General features: G+C 32.4%; 1 protein-coding gene across 1 annotated transcript in view; it reads right to left on the bottom strand.

Moving 5' to 3' along the window:
- The window catches only part of LOC124366725 (ATP-binding cassette sub-family D member), a 45,243-nt gene that overhangs the window by 4,193 nt on the left and 18,669 nt on the right, over positions 1 to 22,381 (bottom strand). Inside the window, exons 3-9 of the mRNA XM_046823327.1 lie at positions 17,277 to 17,449; positions 12,134 to 12,314; positions 9,799 to 9,917; positions 7,842 to 8,001; positions 7,399 to 7,642; positions 2,643 to 2,873; positions 1,073 to 1,198 (exon numbers count right to left, since the gene is read on the bottom strand). Of these exons, the coding sequence (XP_046679283.1) occupies positions 1,073 to 1,198; positions 2,643 to 2,873; positions 7,399 to 7,642; positions 7,842 to 8,001; positions 9,799 to 9,917; positions 12,134 to 12,314; positions 17,277 to 17,449 (1,234 nt within the window). The remainder of the gene's footprint in view (positions 1 to 1,072; positions 1,199 to 2,642; positions 2,874 to 7,398; positions 7,643 to 7,841; positions 8,002 to 9,798; positions 9,918 to 12,133; positions 12,315 to 17,276; positions 17,450 to 22,381) is intronic.

The raw sequence follows: 22,381 nt of genomic DNA, 5'->3' as shown, positions 1-22,381 counted from the left end.
CAAAAAGTAGATGCCCAATCTCTATCACGATTGTAAGAGGTTTCAAATTTATATTTAAATTATTAAAGGATATATTTGGGTGTTTCCAGACATAATATACACCCTGTATATGTATCCATATATATGTACATATTCATTTATATATACTGTATACGTAACACTTATATATAATAAACTAATAAATATTCTTTATTAACAAATTCTTCAAGACATGTATAATCTTGGTACAATAATGATAGGGTATGTGTTACAACTAATAGTTTTCGATTAAAGATAAAGATATTAATTCCATTGGTGCTTCAAATATAAGATTAAACAAGGAATCATGTTGTTTCCAGGAACTCTTCTATGTAGTACACAGGTTGATTTGTGGGCCATGTTGATTTTTAGTTTGTGAGCAGTACCCTGTAAAGTTTTCATGTCAGGACAAAGGATTGATAAGCATAAGGGAATAGTACAGTAGAACTCGATTAGAGAATGTGCTGTGCTTATCGAGAAAACATGAGTGATGGTGTTGTGCGTGAATCGCGTTAAAAGTTTTAAGATGACCTAATGTCATATTCAAGGATCAATTTGAAAGTATCGAAGCTGAAGCCATTCGGCGATTTTTGTCGGTGTCATTCAACATCTTTGGTTTTCCACACCACTCACGTAAAACAACACCATCATTCAAATTGTTTTCTTGTATCACAGCACACTCTCCGATGGATTTCTGCTTGCAGGAAACGAATAAAACTCTTTTAATTCACATATGGTGGGAGAATCAATAGAGGCAGTGTTTGCGCTATTTCATCTCAAACTAGATACTTAAACTCAGCAGTGTCAAATGTCATAGCGAGAAACATGCGCGATCGACTACTACCCATACTAGAGACCTGGCACAAGTCTGGCTGTCATAGTGGGAGATTGGAGGTTGTAAAAAAACAGCCATTTTACTATGAAGCACATATCAAGCAGTATGACTAGCACAGCCATGGATGCAGAAAAACACCATTTATTCAGTAATGAAGAAGGTGTGAAATGTCAACACAGGTCTTATTTTAAAGTGTGTATCACAAGTGTTTGTACTGACCAGAGACTAGGCCTGTGAGTGATGGTGAGCAGAGTGATGCCGAGATCCTTGGCTGTCTGGTAGATGCTGCACTCAACGTCGATACTGACTGCACTTGTGCATTCGTCCAGCAGAGCGAATGCAGGCCTGATACAGAAATTAATGATGAGCTGACTATATTTCTAAATCTGATCCAAATGTTGATAAATACTGTATATTATATATGATATTGGCAGAAGTGCTTTATTAATGGTACTAAATCAGTGGAAGTGATAGCAAAAATAATTTATTTTGATAATCATTAAAAACAAAATACAGAATTTTTGACATTTTTAATTTTTGTTTTGGAAAATAAAAACATACTTATGCACAAAGGCTATTTGGAAAGTGATTCATTTAGTTATAAAAACAGCAATAGATTAATATATTTATAATTATATATTGCTTAACACAACACTTCTGAGTTATCATTCTAAATAATTGCTTTCTACATGAAGGAATTTATATTAAGGAACAAGGTAATATAGTTTTTAAGACATTAATTTTTTATAAAAAACAAATGCAGACAAACAGATGGGGAAACTAAGCATTGGAGACCCTTGTCCATTAGGTTCAATATGTTTGTCTTGACCTGAGCAATAACGTGGTATAATATAGCTAGAGACATATCATAGTTTAACACAGACTGTGGCAGTAGCACACTGCTACTATCCTAGCTGTCCTAAAGTCAGTACTGGCACATGGCTAATATGGTAGATGTTAAGTAGTCCCTGTTTGTATGTAGAATTTAAGGACTGTCATTAATGTGCTGAAAATAGTAATACAAGAACTCTACATGTACTTACTACATATGCCATGGGAATTGCCTTTTGTTCTAGAAGGCTCTTTTGAGAAGTTTGTTTAGGTTTTCACAATAAACTTAGAAATTTACCTCTTTCAAACAAATTAATAGTGAATATTTCTTTTCTATCCCCAAAAAAATGTACAACCACTTTTTGTGCAGAAAAATGGGTAATAGATGGTTGTCCAGCTTTTTCAAAATAAATGTCAGCATTTACTTACATGTTCTCTTACAATAATAATTTTCTCTGCATGTATTGCAAAGTTCACAACAAACATATACAATTTTTATCTTTTCTATTTTTATCACAGACGCAGATTACAGAACGAGATTCACAGCTATTGGGATTTTGAAAGTAATACCTTTTTCATTTTATGTTCACTAAATATATTGATTCAGGCCTAAAAAATTGTAAAATAGCTGCACATGACACTACCAGACTAGTACTGAGCTGGCCGTCGGAAATACATGGATCACTCTGATAACCCTCTCTCTTTTGTAGAGCAAACAGAATTAGAACTTATTTTCCCACAAAAATTCTCACAAAAATATACTTTAAAAAAGTGAAATGCCAAATTAAAATAATATATAACAGTAATAGCATCTAGCATATTCAAACTAAAGTAAAGGGTTTAAATTAATCTTTTAATGATGTATGGACTCATAAAATCAGTTAGAACCATTACTTTAACAATGTTCTATACAACTTACTATAATGTGAAAAATGGAAACTTTTAATTTTCGACTTACTTGTGGTAGAAAAGCCTTGCTAGGGCCATTCTCTGTTTTTCCCCTCCAGAGAGGACATCTTTCCAGTCAGCTACCGAGTCCCAGCCTCCTTCCCGGACCACGAGGTGTGCGAGGGACACCTTCTCGAGACAAGCCTCTAGCATTGCGTCTGACACACCCTTGATCCTCCACTCCCCTAGTGTCTCGGGGTAGATCACCTGCTCTCTCAAACTGCCCAGGGTCATGTAGGGCCTGTTAAACCATACAAAGTTGTTACAATTATTGTCACCCGAGAGGCTAGGAAAAGTTTCATTACTGTTTGCTTGTCTGTCGGTTCACACCATATCTCGAAAATGAACTGACCTATAGATTTTTGATGAGACTTTATTCTTATATAGGTAACACTGAGTTCGATGATGGTGCATGTCACTCCATGAGATTTCTCTTAAGACGCTGTTCTGATGGATAACCATGATGGCAAAGAGAAAATAGCAAAATACAAACTGAGTACAATCATTTGAGATTTTAACATTTGCTTGTGAAGGAGTTAAAAAAAATAATAGATTGGAAAATCAATGTTAAAAGTCAGAGACAAGATTAGATTTCAGCACACTCTTGCAATGTAGTACCCTCCCTAATTCATCAGAATTTTTATTATTTCAACACTGCTATGAAACCTAACTTAATGAAAAAGATTTGAATGTATCATATCACGGCCCATCCTTGGTTGTTTCCATTTTATTCTTTACCAAATTATAGTTAATTTATGTTACAAAGAAATATATTACAATTTCAATATATCTTAGTGTAAGCTCATCTATGCATCATTTTATTGTTAGAAAGGAGACAGATGGGTGCAGTCTGAAATATTAAGGGTCAACAACTGTGTCCAACAACCTAGAGGTGTTAAGTGCTCCTTCTCAGTACCTGGGAAGGGACAGAGCTTTAACACCCAGACAAGAACAGAAAGTGGGCCAGAGCCATAAACCAAGGGATGTCAACCCCAAGTTTATAAAAGGGTCACCTTGAGGTGTGAAGGGCTGGACCTCACACCTCATGGGAAGAACAATATTTTCACCTGAAGACAAAGGCCCAGGAGCTTCTCTTCTCAAATGAGTCTAGTTTCAGAACTTACAAAGGTAGGGAGCACCAGCTCTCTACATTAAAAATAGATAGGCCAACTATCTGTATTACATTAGTACAATACAGTCCATGTTATTATCAATGATCTTCCATTGTAGTTGTGTCATTATCACATGATATAGTTTCCAGTTACAATCAAAGTGTTTCATTTAAACATGAATTAATATTCAATTACTTAAGGAACACACACCGCTAAATATCATGTGTAAGATATCTCAAGAAAGATTTATTTGTGATTTTAAGTTTTGCATGAAACTTTATTTATACATAGACAAGGTAGGAGTACAGCACACTATGTGTCGTATAACAGACATCTGTTATATTTTTAACCCTTTTAACCCCAGCCATTTTTCCATGGACTTGCCAGAAAGCCCATGACGATAAGGGACCGTAGTGCAGAATTGAGGGAAAATACATCTAGTTTTCTTATTTTTGAAGATAATTTTTAGGTTTTTGTTTTAAATTGTTCACAAATAAGTGTACTCTTAGATGTAATAGTTAAAAAGTACTTTTACAGAATGATTTGTTTTTTTTAGCGTATTTATACATAAACAATTTTTTATTATTTTTATTTTTTATAGTTTGGACATACATAAAGGGTAGAAAAAAAATTGTAGCCCCTGAAAAATAAAGCAATTTTGTTGTACACATATTTCTTACTACACACACAAAATTTGAAGAACTTTCCTTGATAAATGCAGGAGATATGTCCAATTAATTGTATTGCTGCATAAGCACTTCTTCATATATTTCCACATACACGTCAGTAGAAGTATACAGATATGTATACTTGTTTTTGCACTTTTGAAATAATAACAATTGTAAAATAACACAAACTAATTGTAATGGTTTGTAAGACTAAAACTTGTTTAATTTTTCAAAAAAGTAAAAGAAATAATATTTACAATATATACATTTTATATAAACAACTCAATTCATTGTCTTCAAAAATACCACATTCACCACTAATAATAGGGTACTTTGGGATTATACCGAACACACCAGTATGAACACAAAAATATAAATTTATAGAAACAAACATGATATAACGAAAAAACACCTCTTTAATTACAAAATTACAAGCATTTCCAGGCATTGTGATCGGTATTGTTGTCGCTGTTATCTTATCTTTCTCGAGAATCCCGATTACGATAGGCCACGTGGCATCACATGATTTGCACGGTACATAATTGCCTTTCCATTACAATTCAATTTATATTTCTGATCAGATCCTCTAGAATTTGATATTTTACTGATAGGTACTATCTCGAGGGATGTTTTTCTTTCGTTGACATCAGCGTGAAGGCATGTCACTCGCATTTTGGGTGGCGGAGTGTGATCAAGAATAAAACAAGTTTTGAGTGTTTTTTCAATAAAGAGTTTAGTTTTAGTTTGATCATGTTTGTTTTTATTGAATTTTTGTGTTTGGAGAAATGTAGAAATAAAACACGGAAGTACAACAAAGCGACGCACCAGCTGAACGGGCGGCGAGACTCTGCAATCACGTTATCTACTAGACCGCTCGACTTTGACCTCTGTCTGAGGATGGAGAGGGGTTTGCGATAAGACAATTCCTGTTTTATATTGACGAAATATTGTTCTACTCTAATCTAGTAATCAGTAGAAGCAAAATGTCAAATAACGATTCATGTCTGAGTGTGGGCGGTATAATCCCAAAGTACCAATAATAGTGTTTATCAAAGTGTTTTCACTCACTGGTAACTTTTCTCTACGACGTTTACTCATGTTTTTTTTTACTAATAATACAATAAATCACACGAAAAACAATCGCTTTCAATCACGCAAGCTAATTGAGGTTATAAGTCAGCACACAACAACAATGTAACTGAAGTCGTCTGACAGCTGACATCGACAAATAAACTACGCTCAACGACGACGAAATACGATGCCAATTGGAAGGTTTATTTTTTTGCATGTAGCCCGTTTCTTCACCGACTACTATACTGAAACTGATGGCATTTGGACATATTATTAGCCAGCTACATTAAATTCTCGAGACGTCCGGTATATTGGACGTTGGGCATTTTAGCTAGACCACCTCTGTCCGATATATCGGACGCCGGGGCTAAAAGGGTTAAATGAACTGTCTGTATGCCTATATATCTGTCCACAGGATATCGTGAAAATGAAATGAGCTATAAATTTGATATTTTACAAGAAGCTTATTACGTGATACGAGGTTTGCCATACTCCTACCTTGTTTACAATAGTACAAGAGATAAAAAAAACAGAAACATCTATAGATTTTTACAGACTTATTTGTACATGTAAAAATAAGATAGGAATAGTGGGCATATTATAGACAATAACTCTGATTATGAGAAAATGGGAAAGAATTTCTCCGTTTATTACATTACCTTCTTCTTATGATGGGATATTATTGATTGATTCGTGAAGTTGTATGTATGCCCATGCAGACAGATTATGTGAGTAGTCAAGTTACAAAACTAACTGATTCGTATAATGCTCATTTCAATAATTTCATAGTCCTGCAGAGATTATAAATTTACAACAGTTGACTCTACCAAGTCTTAATATTTTGGATAACTCTTTAATATATGTTCAAAGTGCTTTTCTCTGCTCGGTCCCGCACCTTAGCCTCAAGCGGATCTTCCTTACTATAAGGCGTTGGCTGTCTGGTTGTGTGCGGTTCCGTATCAGGTCAGTCCCCTCCGGGGAGCACCCGGCATGGACAGGCCTCCCGTCTCCACGGTCATCGTTCAACTCAGAACTGGCACGGATCGAGTATTTATAGTAGTTTTGGTAAAATTGGTTACAAAATATACCGTTTGAAAACCCGAGAGGTGATTTTTGTGTTTCATTATTTTTAATAGTTTGCATCAGCTGTTGTTTCCAGGAAAACACGCGCAGCTATTATTGAAAATAACAATTTTACCAATAAACTTTACAACATTACATATTTCTGTTTTCAGGTCAAAATTTTGTACAATTTGTCTACTCTAAGTTCAGATAGATATATTACTTCAAAAACATGTTAAATACTATTTTGTACACTATATTTTTTACCACAATGTATTTTTTTAATTTGATAACTGCACAGTCCGAAATCATAGTTCATTACAAAAAAATATATACAACACTTTATATATTTGTTAATACTTATATTTTTTATTTTACAAGGAGAGTTTGCAAAATCTCACAATACAGGTATGCATTTCACAAAATGTGAAAGATGCCCATAGATAGGGTCAAAGAAAAAAAGTTATGATAATTAGAACATTTTTAAGTATAGTTAGACACATTAGAAAAATACATGTTTTAACCCTAGAATTGGAAGTTAGATTACTCTGTCTTGGCGGGCTACTTTTGGGCGTTTTGCAGATGTCTTATTGAAGATTAAAATTATTCCTGTGAGGTAATTCTTAACGCATCATTTGACTACAGGTGACTTTTATAGTAAAGTAAAATCACTGTACTGAGTGTTATTAGTGATCAAATCAAACAATAAACAATCTAAATTTAAAATTTTGAAAACCTAGGTTTGAAACTTCTAATGATAACTAGTCTGCCCATAGGTAGATCTGTATATGAGAATCTGAACTAACCGAACACTATATATTATAATACCAGGCTAGCTTTATGTGATACTCACCTCTGTGGAACGTAGAACATTGTGCAGTGCAGTGGCCTGATGAGTCTGCCTGCGTAGACCGGCCAGAGACCACTGAGTACCCGGAACAGGGAGGATTTGCCGCAACCATTAGGTCCGGTGATGAGCAGATGGGAGCCAGGTGTCACCCGTAGACTGAGGCTGGGTACCACCACGTCCATGTTAGGTGTCACGATCGGTACCTCTTGCAGCTCTATACTGCCGTCAGGGCTGTCACAGATTTCTCCTAAACAGATCATTATGAGACGTGAAAATGTTCACAGCGAATTCGTTTTCTATCATCAGTGATAATTTAAAGCTACAACCGATTTTGTTCAGGATAAATAAACAAAAAAATAATTGAAAAATAAAACAATGCTTAGACTATCTAAACACTAATAGTACTCAAGTACTCAATAAATATTGGTATGAAAAACCAATCATACCTCTAATGACAATTTGCCCGTTGGCAAACTGCAGTCCTGGTGACCTGACAAGAGACTTGGCTGCCACTGTGGTTTTTTGGTACTGTCCTTGGCTGACTTGCTCGAACACCTCCAGCATATGGCCCACCCTGGACGTGTATCCGGCCAATTCCACTATCTCCTGCACACCATCCACAGATATGTCATTCAGTCCTTATCTATTGTGAAATGTCTTGCGAGTTGGTAAATACACATGAGCAACAATCACAGTTGCTCCATAGATAGCTGAGTCCCAAGATTTGAAATTTCACTCTATGTTTAGTGCTCAGTTATACCAAGACTGACAATTTGATCATTTTCCATTCAATTACTTTACAGTTTATAACTGTGTATTACAATAAGACTTTTAAATATTTTAAACCAGTTGCTAATATTTAGAAGAATCACTAAAATTATAATACTAAAGTTGGGAGAATAATCTAAAAAATTTGTCTTTATGCTGACTTGCATGAACAAAGTAAATGATATTATACACAACTAAATGTTATACAGTGTATACATTGTATTTGGGTAGTAATGAGCTATACAGAATATTTTACACCTATTTTCTCCAAAAGAGCAGAACACATCTCATTGTTGACATAGTATCTAACAAACAAAGTAAATATACTAAACTTTGTACGTTTAGTTACTTTCTACTGGTATGGACAAGCTTATCTTCAACAATTACCAGCTTCTTCTTATTGGAATATAATACTTAATTTATAAACAAACACTCCAATAATTATTGAAACACTGATATAATTATTGGAGTGTTTGTTTATAAATTAAGAACTAGTTCTTTTGAACAAGTTTGGAAGAAATTATAAGACATGATACTAGAGATGAGCAGAGCGCAGTAGCTGCTACACTAGTCAGGTTGCAATTTCCCAATAAGGGAAAATGACTGAAGAGCTTTATGCACTCAAATAATACACAGACTGAGTTAAAAAGAAAAGAAACTGCTTATGAGTGCACTGAATGTGAAGTAGCACTTTGTGTATACAAGTATTAACCCTTTGACCGCCGTGAGCCACTATAGTGGCTCGCCGTATGCGGTACCTTGAGCGCCGCAGGCCACTATAGTGGCTCTGTGAACTTTACGCCTTTGTCCTTATAGTTTAAACATAATATATATAAAATATATTTATATCAACTTTGAATTGTATTACTCTGCTTCATTTCAACTATAAAATATTGATATTTACTTGTTTCTATAGTAACAAGTGTATCTTCATCCTACAGAGAAATTTTTGAAATTTTTTGAATTTTACTTAAATTACATTATTTTATGCAATTGCTGTGGAATATATTTGTAACTTTTAGTATATGCTCAAAACAATACGTACTTTTAGGTTAAAAAACGTTATTTCAGCCCAAGTTACTTATTCAGTGTGTTTTTGGACCTCAAACTTAAGATTTTTTTTTTAATTACGACAGGCATACATACTACTAAACAAATGTAAAAAGAAATTAAACTGTAATTTATTACATCAACTGAAAGTACATCTCTTCCCCTCAAAAACAAAACCAAAACTAAAAGGCTAGCTCAAAATTTACGAAAGTTATGTAATAATTTAATATGTGACCATGCAAAAACGGGTGATTTTGCCGTGGCGGTATTGGATCCGTGCGGTGCTCAAACGTCTGGCGGTCTAGCGAACGACGGCACGCGGGAGCGGCGGCGCACTAAGGGTTAAATTATCATACTTTGCCAAAACATTTTTAATGCACAAATTCCACACCTTTTATAGTGTTTCAATACATTTGGAATAAATACAAATAAATAGTGTTCTTTACTCCCTGAAGTCCATTAATGATAAGTGTGTTTACTACAGTAGAAACTAGGCAGGTTGATGGTTATAGCTGTCAGTACTCCTCAACAGGTTAATCTGCACCTTATTATAAGAAAATCAAGTATTTAAGATATAAGTCAAACCTTATACGAGGACATGAGTCTCTCGACCGCGTCTGCCCCAGATACAAGGAGGTTCCTGGCTGTCGTCAAGTACTGCGTACGTTCGCTCACATGTGTCGATTCATCGTACGATCCTGAGCCTAAAATATAACATGAACATAATTAGAAAATCAACAAATTCATCTGGTTTGTCTCCAGAAAAACAAGTACAGATACTTTAAAAAACAAAGTACAGATACTAAAAAACAAAGATTATTCCATTAAAGTAGTAACAATTATCAAAGTCAGTAGTTAATTATCAAGTTATTAAAACAGCACTAGAATTTTATAGCTATTCAGAGTTGACATTATCAATCTTGGATTCTCCTAAAATCTTCCAAGATGACTTGTCAGTCCTGATATATTTCTCAATTTTATACAGTATATTAATATAAGTTAAAATATACACATAGTGGATTTTAGAAATTAAGAGAGCTGGAAATAACTTACCACTATAAATTACAATGAAAACTATTAAAATTCTCTAGTATGATATTTGCAGCTTGAAACAATCTAATAAACACAGTAGTTTAGGAGATTGTAAACAATTATTTATATCCATCAATTCTTGACATTTGTGTCAGTAATACGAGAGTCATCCAAAAAGTAAGAGCTGTTTTCATTTTACAAAAACTCAATACATATGTTGATAATTTTATTTTAACAAAAATTACAACTTATAAACTACTTTTCTCCATAATTTGAGTTAAGGCAATTATTATAGTGGTTAAAAAAAGTTTTTATTTCTTAATAATCATAGAAGTTCGCTATCATGTCTTTCAAACACCTGCTGTAGTTTTGAGCTCCTCGTCACTGTCCAAACGAACTCCACTTAAATATCCCTTCATCATCATAAAAGTGATGATTGACAAGGTGCAAAACCGGGACTGTATCAGGAGGATAATTAAAAACACCTCACCCAAAAATGTCCACAGCATGCAGCTGTGTGTTGTGGATTAAACACAAATTTCTTATTAACAATAGGAATAGGAAAGCGATTCTGGATGGCATGTGAAAGTCTTCTGATAGTCAAATAGTAAAAATAGGCATTTACGGTTTCACCTTAAGACATGAATTCACACAGTAAAATACCAAGGCATATTTAGAAAATGGTAACCATAGTTTATGTGTTAAACTGGTTTGCTTACACTTTTTCAGCATTTACAATGAATTTGTGTAGTGCAATTCCATTTCATTTAAGGTGCAAACTGTGATATCCAAGTTTCAACACTAGTCACTACACTGTCCAACATTTCACCATCACTAACACTGAAGTCTTAAGATTAACTCATTGTAGCTGCCACACACTTTTATTTAGGGTTGTCAGTAAAAATCTTGGAACTGATTGACCATAAATCTTCCTATAGCACAAATGATTAGTAATTATTTTATGGATAAGTGAATATGAAATCTGTGATAGGTTATTTTTTGTTAAATGATACAAGAACATACAGTCAAATCACATAGAGGAATATGCCCATCATCAAATACAACGTTGCCTATGTAGAAATAAAGTTACATGTAAAATTTCAAGTTTGTGGCTGAATTCCTTCTTGAGATATCCAGTGGAAAACTCAGGCAGATAGACAGATGTACAGGAGAAGATTTTTGCCAGAACCTTTACTAATAGTTGAGCAAAATATAAAAATTTCAAGTTTATAGCTTAATTCATTCTCGAGATATCACCCCGAGTTATAGACTTTGCTAACACTCAGCTAAATCCCTTGGAGGTATACACACCATCATTAAAGTCATTAAGATTTTCTCATTGCCATCATGATTACTCATAACACCAATGGAAAAATGCTCGCTAACACTCAACCAAAACTCATGAAGTGATATCCACCATCATCAATCTGGATGTTGCCTATAGAAAGGAAACTTCAAGAAACATTTCTAGTCTATAAGTCAGATTGTTCTTCAGATTATGCAGACTGACGGACAGATAAAAATTAATTTTTTCTCCCCTTGAGTTGTATGCTTCACTAATACTCAGCCATTCATATTTTAGAACAATACCAAATTCATGACATTTTTAAAACATCAATATGTGATAACTTGTTATATAACACTATATTTTAGAACAAGACTTGTACTACATCAATCTTTAAAATATCAATACACAGTACTTTAATCATGAGCAACACTAAAAATTTATACAACAAACTCTGGTTGTTATACTAATTTTATACTTATCATGACCACAAATTTGACCATTTCTTAATTTGGACTTGTTTCCCTAAATGGGTAACCAGCTGAATGTCATAAAATGTTAGTTGAGTCTAGTAACAAGCCTTCAAATCACATAGCTGCTTACCATTGCTGGAAGAAATTGTGCTCATTATGATGGGCAGGGAGATCATAATCATGCCTGTGCCACTCCAGACGTATTTCATTAGGAATTGTTCCAGGACGACATACCACAGACGCTGAACGAGGATGCGGTTTTTGTGGCGCACCATAGACGCATATGCTGTGCGCAGGTTCCCCAGCTCCACCTGTTAACAACACCAAATTTCGTTTCATTTTTCCTAAAAAAGTTTTTAAATCTGTTAGACTGGTCCTAGCTATAGGTTTGGATTACCTTTGATCAAACCATTTTTATGGCTTCTGTCAACGTTTCAGTTAAATTTTACAAAAAATTATAATTTAATTTATAATTATTTTAGTTGAGATTGTTTAGAGCTAACCAGCAGTATATAGCATTTTGTTAATTATTTAATGGGTAAAAAATAGTAAAAATTAATTTAAATCGTCAAAGTATTATAAGAATTGGTGGTGTTTTATTATTTTGTTCAATGGAGATGAATGGGATTAAACTGAGAACTAAAACTCAATTTCAGCTATCACATTTCCCTCTAATACTACTTTTTATATGGGGGAGAAACCAAAAATATCTCCTCTGAAAGAACAAATCACAACTTATTAAGTGATAGCCATGGCAGGGAACAAATCTACATAGGATACATATTTATGATAAAACTGAAACCAGATTATAACTTCTCTGCTATTGACTAGAGATCATATGCCATGTCTATGTAACTCTCACATACATATGGGACTTTCTCAGGTAATCTTTCTTTGCATCTGAGTTAGTGAAAAGACGAAGTCTAATTCTGTCTATAACTGTATTATCTTTCATCACTGATGTCAACCTTGTTCTGTACCAACCCCGTCTCTTATACGGTTTGGTACACTACACAACAGCAAGGCAAAATAAGACTAAAAAAAGGTAATCATTACAATTGTTATTTCTAATTAACAAAAATACAATAAAATACATTTTATGTTTATCCCACACTATAAAATTCTGCATATGTAGTCATGTATTTTATTGATCACAACAGAAACCTGATGATTTGAGCTATTAGGTAATAACGTTACCTTGAACCATAAGGAAATGCAAATTACAGAGCAATCTCGCCAAAATAATCAGCACAGCATTACCTTTGGGTGGCAAGAACTGACTTAGTGGTTAATCTTCAAAATTTTCATGTTATTAATACTTGTAGAATTAAGATCAAATTTTTTCTTTAAAAAATATCTTCATGTTTATTGAAGTGACAGCACTTAAGTGACAGATTTTATGTCCACTTAATTCTGCATACGATTTCAATAACTTGCCAACTATTTTTATCTGGCAAGAAACCAAGATAATTCCATTATAGTAGTAACAATTAGCAAAATAAAATATTAAGAGTGCTGGAATTTCATCCTGAAAATATACTTGCAGCACTGTACTGCCTGCAATCAAACAAGATATGCTGGATAACAATAAAATGCCAGCATGATAGTGATTAGCCTTATTGGAGTAATAAATCATTGCATAGAACATTTGTAACACTTACTCCCATTTGCCAGTCATCTAATTGCTGCAAAACAATTTTCTATAGAGATCAATTATGTTTTACTATAAGGAAGCTGGCTAATGAGTCAAATGTCGCCATTATATGTATGAGATGACTTGCGGATGCAAAGCACAATTAAAGCACCAATTACTAAGGCTGCGACCTTGACCCTGAGGCCTCCACAAGTTGTCACGACATCGTCAAGGTCAACCAACTGTCACCTGACAGCTGATTTTCCAGAATATTGGGTAGCTATAAATTAAATCTAGCATGAATAATGTCAATATGTCTCAAGAAGTCTAGGTTGTAACTACATATTTTTATATGGAAATATTTTTTTAAACTATCCACATTATCTCTTATCATCAATATCAAATTTAAAAATGAAATTGAAGTAGAAAACATTCACATACAAATTCCTAAGATATTTTGGATAGAATAAAAGAGCAATTTTTGAATGACAAAATGACATACAGATAACAACAGAAACAATAACAAAACACGCATTTTATTGTGTTTTCTTCAACACTCTCTCAAGGCTGAAGTGCGACTTTAGTGTAAGTGTTATGGGGTGATTAGTACAGCCATGACACATTTTGCAGCTTTGTACCAAAACAAGTGATGCTGAACCATTGATATGTACGCAGCACTTTTCATTCATAACTTCCTGCACGTTATCATGTAAACATGAAATAACAGTTCAAACAAATACGTTTGTTGTCTTCAGACCTACTTTGCTTTGATGGCAATGTTTTAAATAGAACTGCAACTATATTTTATTATTACTAGGAAAGTCAGAAGTTATAAATTCTTTGTTTGAAGCTTGTTTTTGACAATGGAAAGATTGTGAAGGAAACAGGATTTTTCCGGACATTTGCCACTGTTCAGTGGTACAAAAAATCAGTAATACTACGTACTGCGCTCTGAAGAAAAGATCAGATTGCAGATCTAGAAACGTAGTGTTACAAACTTATAAATCATTTTTTGTTTCACACTTTTATAACTGTATCTTTGGACAAGAAAAATAGGTTATCAAGGAAAGTAAACATAAAGAAGATTTACTGATAACCAACTGTAACTTATTTTTAAATATTTTAGTGTTATGTACTGTGAGATATTCTATCATTTGACCTTAAAGGTACTAACCAACAAACCATTATTATATATAAGGATAATGATCACTAAAACCGTCTTCTTCTTCAAGAAGTTTCAATTTTTTAATTCTCAGTATTTTCAGTCCATAGACAGTTTTCATTTTGCGATCTGAGAAAAAAACCATGTCATTAAGTTGGTTTATTTACATTTGGGTGACTAATGCTCTGTTTTGTGTTGCTAAGCTATTTATTCCTAGTTACACTGTCTAATAATTTTTGCATTTTATTTGGAAGCTTACTTTTGTATATACATATTACTTTTGTGTTTAAAAAATGTTATGCCCAATGTGACCCAACTAAGAAAATCAATATATCATTTTCATTTTGTTTGAAAGCAATAACTTTGTGTTCATTTTCTTTAGTTTGTATACAGATACAAATATATTATCTGATATGTTCTAAAATACGAGGAGTATTAGAAAAGTAAGGATCCCTATGCCGCCGAGACAGAATGCGACATGTTGGGAGAAATCTGGCAACACTGTCTTACTCATCAGTTGTCCCTCTCTCTATCCATACCACTCGCGCCTCGCTACGTCCAACAGTGCCGGCATAGCTGCCTTGGAAGATGGAGCTCCATATCGTTGTTACCGCCAGATGCGAAATTCTTGCTGTGATACGTTTTTTAAATGCAAAACAGATTTCACCTATTGAAATTTATCGTCAGTTAATCGAAGTTTATGGGGAAAACTGCATATCTGTTCAACACGTTCGGAAATGGTGTAGAGAATTCAGTGAAGGCTGCATGGAAATTCACGATGAAAATCGAAGTGGACGGCCTTCAGTTTCAGATGGAGTTGTTGAAAAAGTTGAGACAACATTGCTTGAAGATCGGAGATCACCATTCACAGGAACAACAGTAAACTCTGACAGATTTTGTAACACATTAAGAAAACTGAGACGCGCGATCCAGAACCGCCGGAGAGGAAGATTGTCCAGTGGTGTGAGGCTTCTCCATGACAACGCTCGACCTCATGTCTCACGTCAAACTCAAGAACTGCTGACAAATTTTGGCTGGACTATTGTGACCCATCCCCCCTACAGCCCAGACCTAGCCCCAAGTGATTATCACTTATTCCCAAAATTAAAGGAACACTTAGGTGGCCAATGCTTCAGTACCGATGATGAAGTCAAGGAAGGGGTTACTCGATTCCTCAAAGGATTGGCGGCCGAATTCTACAACATGGGGATAGAAAAGTTGGAGCATCATCTACAAAAGTGTTTGGACGGAAACGGTGATTATGTGGAAAAATAGCTTAACTTTTAAGTTTTAAATTGATGTATAACACTAAGTAGGTATATAGAGCAGTCTATTTTAAAAAATCATGGGAACCTTATTTTTCTAATACCCCTCATATATTAATAGCGGTTTCTCTCAAAATTTATAATTTTTGTTGCATTTTATATACTGGTAATTTTGTTAATACTTTATTATATTTTAATTGTTTTGGGGCATTATATTTTTTTAACTTATAATGTTTTTGTAGTTCTCATGACTGGACTTAGTAAAAAGTTTAAACATATTTTTGATATTAGTCAGTACCTTGTTATATATTATATTCAAAATTTTGTAAATGATGAAATTTTGAATGATTTCTTTTTTCTTGTATTGGTACCTTTGAACAAAGAATTATTTTTATTTCTATTTCAACTATTTAAAATTATAAAAAAATTAAAACTATATAATTATATATATTTCTTTAAATAAGTTTTTTATGTTATACTTAAACTACATAATTTTTGGGTAGCAGTTAGGTATTGGTTTTTTTTTTTTTTTTTTTTTTTTTTTATAGAGGTTTGAAATTTAGGTATTGTACATAATCAACTAGCACTTCAGTATAATTGCAAGATAACTGCTGTAGCGCTATAAATATTAAAACACAAAGCAAATACATTAGTATAGAAATATATATAATTGTCTGGAAAATATTATAAATGATTAATTAACAATAGGTATGAATCTATGATTAGATTCACAAAATTCTGAATATTGTCTAATAATAATCCGTATCTGTTTCAGCTATTCAGTCTATATTAGTCTAAATTTGGGCAGAGTGGAGCAAATAGCTAACATCACGCCTTTCAACTCAAGCAAGTATTCAGTTTCTTGATTTACATCATAATTAATATATTACTGAAGTGTGTGGTGTAAAACTGTTGATTAATGGAAATTTCACTTTTCAGACACAGAAAAAAAGAACTTCTTTTAAGTGACTAGACAGCACATAATATTTAAATTGCAATATAGCACAATCAACTTAACCTAGACCACTCCTTTGCACTTTAGAATGCATGTTTCATTATGATGTATATCAAAAGTTTCTACATATAATGTTCAAAATGAAAGTGAAAAATCACAGAGCATCCAAACTAGGCTATTTGCTTTTTCTCCCATCTACTTTGAGAACTGACTCTTAACTTATAAAATGAAATCATACAATTTTAAAATTAATTTTACCTTGTGTCCTCCATAAAAGGCAATCTCCTCAGCATTAGTAATAACCCGGGAATGGATGTTACGTAGGTAGGCGCTGCGTTCTGCGTCAACAGCTACCAGAGCTCCAAATTTGGGGGACAACACCCGCAACACCTGACCTGTCAGTGATACCACCACGAACGCCAACAGTGGCCCTATGTAAAGATAATATAATCAGTGTTGCCATCCAAGTTTGCTCAGGTGTTATGTAGCATACCTTAACATAAAATTGCAACAGATAATTCAGAAACTATTACTACTATTTATAATATCAGTGCATTAGTGTCCATTTGATGTTTCTTTGAAAATGAACAGACATTCTATTAAATACTGTTTCCGATTAATATACTCAAACTCATAATGCCACAATGATTAATTTTCAATCACTCAGTAAGCTTGGAAATATTTAAATAATCCGATACATGGTATAACTAAATAAAATTAGTAAAAAAATAAAAACTTTCTGAGACAAACAAGAATTCAGTTCCTAGTAATTCGTCTATAATTATCATAAAAAGATATAAAGACACAAAGAAAAGAAACTTAAAGAAATATTCAAAATTAATTAGATATTGAACATTATTAGCTTAAGTGGATGTTTAAATCAAATGTAATTGCAATATAGCAGCTGTTTATTCTATTCCTGGCCGATCTCAGAACAACCATAGACAATACCTAAATAAGAATGACAAAAATTTATGATCCACAACAAACATGTCTTGAGATTATGCCTAAAAAAGCATCTAGTATGAAACATCAAGAAATTAGAATTGCATAAAGAAGTAAGTCCACATACATAGAAAATGGTTATATGTTTCTAACACAAGAGTAATTATTGACAATTCAAGAATAAAGAAAAAAAAATCTTCTATATATATATATATAGAAGATTTTTTTTTATATATATATATATAATATATATATATAAAAACAGGCATACAAACAATGAAATGAGAAATAAATAATAAACACTAATGTCTGTAAATGCAATTGGTTTCATTGCAAAAAGGGAAGGAATTTCAGAATATTAAATAAAAGTTTGTAAAATAACTAATATTGCACTCCTTTGAAAAAAATCTTATATACAATATTGTTCAATTTAATCATATTTGTATGATTAATACAAAATTAAACCAAACAACAATACAAAACAGAAAATATTTATTATGCTATATAATTTTTGGTCTCCTAGAGCTCATGGCTATTGTATTTTTATTACATAAATAAGACATGTAAGCACTTCACAGGCCAGTTCCAGCTTACTGTGCTCATTGTGCATCTCCAGCACTGCAAACTTTGTTCCATACTTTGTCCATAACTGATTCAAAGATTTACAACTATGACAAGAATGGAAAATTGATTGGTGAAAATTGTTTGCATACATATAGCACTAAACTTTCAAATTTCAAAATAACTAATTTAAGAAGCATAATATTAATGATTTTTGTAGACACCTTGCAAAATGTAGGGCACAGGAGTATGAGTCGTGTCAAGGAAAACTTTTATTAACAATCTCAAAATTGATTTTGTGGATTTACTATTTAATAATGTGTACTTATTTGTAAATTTATAAATGTGTTATAACCGACAATTATCCGACCATCTAATCTAAAATATAAAGCAAATAAAAAGTACGAGCCCCTCAGTCCTCTCTGCAACAATCATAACTAAGCCACAGAGTTTGTATTTAAAATAGCTCATCAATGAGCAATAAATGATCCTGTTCCATTAATAAACATTTATTTAAAATGTGTTTGTATTCAAAATTTGTATCTTGGGTTATATGAAACTTTGGTGTACAGATCAGTTGGTCTATGGATTTATTTTGATTAGTTCTTATTTTCTCATGCACAGGGCTAATGAAAAAAATCTACACAAATAAAAAAAAATTAAATGGTGTTGAATATTAGACTATTATTAGTTTTCTCATATGCTACACTATCATTGTATATTTTTATTTTTGGAGTACCTCAAAAATGATTGGTCAACTACTGAAAACATCTTTTTTTTCTCTGGTAGCCCATAAAATACAGGCATGCACATAGTATGTTAGCTTTATATATGATGAACTCACTAAATTTATTAGTTAATTATTTTATTTAACCCTTTGAGTGCCAAGTATTTATTGAGTGAGTGTACTGAAAAGTGCCAGGTATTGTTCTAGTGTGTACACCTTAAAGTGCCAGCCCTTTTGAAGGCATTTTGCAAAGTTTCAGTAAAAAATTCACTTTTGATTATTTAATAAGCTATTGACGTAATTGTTTTTTAATTTTCTCTGAAAACTCTACCTAACAAACATAAAAGAACAAAAGTCATAAAATTAAACTTAGGAATATCAAAAATGGACTTACGTAAAAATATTCCAGAATTTATTTAAATTTCATTTTTCAACCTAGTTATGGTTACCAAAAATTTCATATCCTTTTCTTTGTCTATATCACTGGAAACGGTATTCAGTTGTCTATAAATCTTGAAAAATGTTTATCATTATCTATAATAATGTGTGAGTTATACAACATTTAAGAAACTAATGTCACATTGTTTCCGGTAGCCATGTCAACCAAAAATGTTTACATGTGAGTTCTAGATTGATTTTTGTTAAAGTCAATTGATTGGATGTGTAATATAACAATTTATTGTGAAAAGAACAGTTCTTCATGAACAACTTCGATTTTTAGTGATTTTTTCCCCGAACGTCCAGTAAAATCGGACGTTGGCACTTTTCGGCCAACTTTTGACATCCGGTAAAATCGGACGCTGGCATTTAAAGGGTTAAAGTGTAATAAAAGAAATAACGTAACACTTTGCGCTAGAAAAAGTTTAGTTTATGACCCAATATACACTGGTCTTGGTGAATAAAAATTATTAGTGACTGTAAAAAGAGTTCTGAATGGTTTAAATTACTGCTTGGTACAAGTAAAAATAAGGTAATGTGTAAAATATAAAATGAATCTGGTTTTATAAGTTCATATTTAATAATAACTTATATAACTAGAAACATTTGGAAGGTTATATAACTCATTGTTACTGACAGTGGCTTTTAGAAAGCAGCAAAGGTTAGAGGTCTTCTTAGAGGGCAAAAGTCATCATACAAACAAAAACATCATGAAGGTTTTGTCTTTAGTGCCCTAATATTGCTAAAGACAGAAAACACTATACATGATTGTTGAACTGATTAAATTCTTTTACAATATTTTGCATACTAATATTTTTATCTTATTGAGTTACTTTTCATTGACTAATTTTAATAGGATTTAAAAGCAATGCTACATCTTTTTATATTACAGTAAAACTAATGAATGCTTGTTTTTAGGCTTATACATCTGGTGTTTATGCATGACTGCATTTTCAAATTTACTATCTACACCACATTGAACCATATGTAACAAAATAAAAATTGAGATTTTGCAATATTGTGAAAAGTGATTTTAGGCCAAAACAGTAATATATATATATATTTTTTAATAATAGGTCTAGCCCTAATGAACTGTTCTCTTGATATTCAATTTCCATGCAGTGTAAATTACTTAACACAGCACCTTCAGTCAGTTCCTGAATCTTTGTCTTTTACACATTATATCAAGTACACAGCATTCATAATCAGATGAAAAACGTCTCTTGTGGCAACAATGAATAACTCCACAGCTGCAATATTCCAAACAGCATAATAATATTTGATCAGCTAATATGCATTCTGATGCAACTTCGTAATAACGGCTTTACATACTTTATTTCCATCATCACAATAACACATTGTTGTATAAATCTTAAACAATTAGAGACCTACAGGTGTCTAATACATGTTAATACAAGTTAATACATTATTAACTTTTCTGAAAGTCTACATTATTTATTATCGTATACTGTATTTTGTTGGCAGAGTTCACACATTTAAAAACAGCAGAAAAATTAAAATGTAATGACAACACCGTAAAAGCATGTGTCACAGTAAATTTTAAACTTTCTTAGTACATAAGTTTTACTGAAAATCAGATTACCAATTACAACCTAATACTGATCACTAGAGTCAATGTAACTGTTGTTATATTTAATGACTTGTCAGTTATACAAATAATAACAACGCAATTAGTAAAGGAATTATACGTAGACCACTATAAACAATAACAAATGATAACTATTCACACAATAGACTGTAAATATATAAATCAGATATTATATAACAAAGTAAACAATGATAATGGGATGACACATAAAACGCAGAAGTCTCTCTAGTACAGCACTCAACATTTTATTAAGTTGTTACCATTCTTATCTATTGTCATATAAAACATTTTTATCTAAAATAAATCTATTGAAATTCTCATGATCTGACAAACACAATTAAATATTTAAATTTATATTACCCAAGTGTACTTGCTCCTGATTAAGGATTTACATAAATAAATGTTGTACAGTCACATATTATTGCAGGAAAAGAAATTAAGTTTTTGCATATAAATTATGTGAACCAGTAAAATATATTCAGTCATCAACGGATTAATTTGCATGAAAATCTCTTTATTGTAAAAACTTTTAATTTTGAAAGAAAATAATAAAATGCACTTCACCATTATTCAGAGAAAATTTTAGTTTTTGTTCAATCCTACTACCTAAAAAATTTATTTTACCATTACAAAATCCCCCAAACTTTAAACTAAGTATTCACTTCACATTACCTGATAGTCTGATACATACATTTATTACACTATCCATAACTAAGAAAAATACTCAACATTTTGTAACTCTGAAATATTATATTAAATTCACGATTAAAAAGTTTATTACTTACACACAATATGTGATTTGGTAAGAAACATCTTTATACAAAAGTATAAAATTTCAAACCTTGAATACATTAGAAATTTTGAAATGTCAATTTTTTAAAAGTTTTAGCCCTTGGCAAAGTTGTATGTCAAGTGTCAGCCCTTGACATACTCATGATCCTACCAATGCTTGAAGCTCATGCTTGGATTATCATTGACAACGTATGGCTAATAATAATTGCTAATAGCTATTTAACCCTTATAGTGTGTTTTTGTTTAACAAAAAAGATATTGAGTATTTGGAAATCAGAATAGATATGTTTT

The sequence above is a fragment of the Homalodisca vitripennis genome, chromosome 1 (genome assembly GCF_021130785.1).
Source record: "Homalodisca vitripennis isolate AUS2020 chromosome 1, UT_GWSS_2.1, whole genome shotgun sequence".
Lineage (NCBI taxonomy): Eukaryota > Metazoa > Arthropoda > Insecta > Hemiptera > Cicadellidae > Homalodisca > Homalodisca vitripennis.
This window is presented reverse-complemented; position numbering and strand designations above follow the sequence as displayed.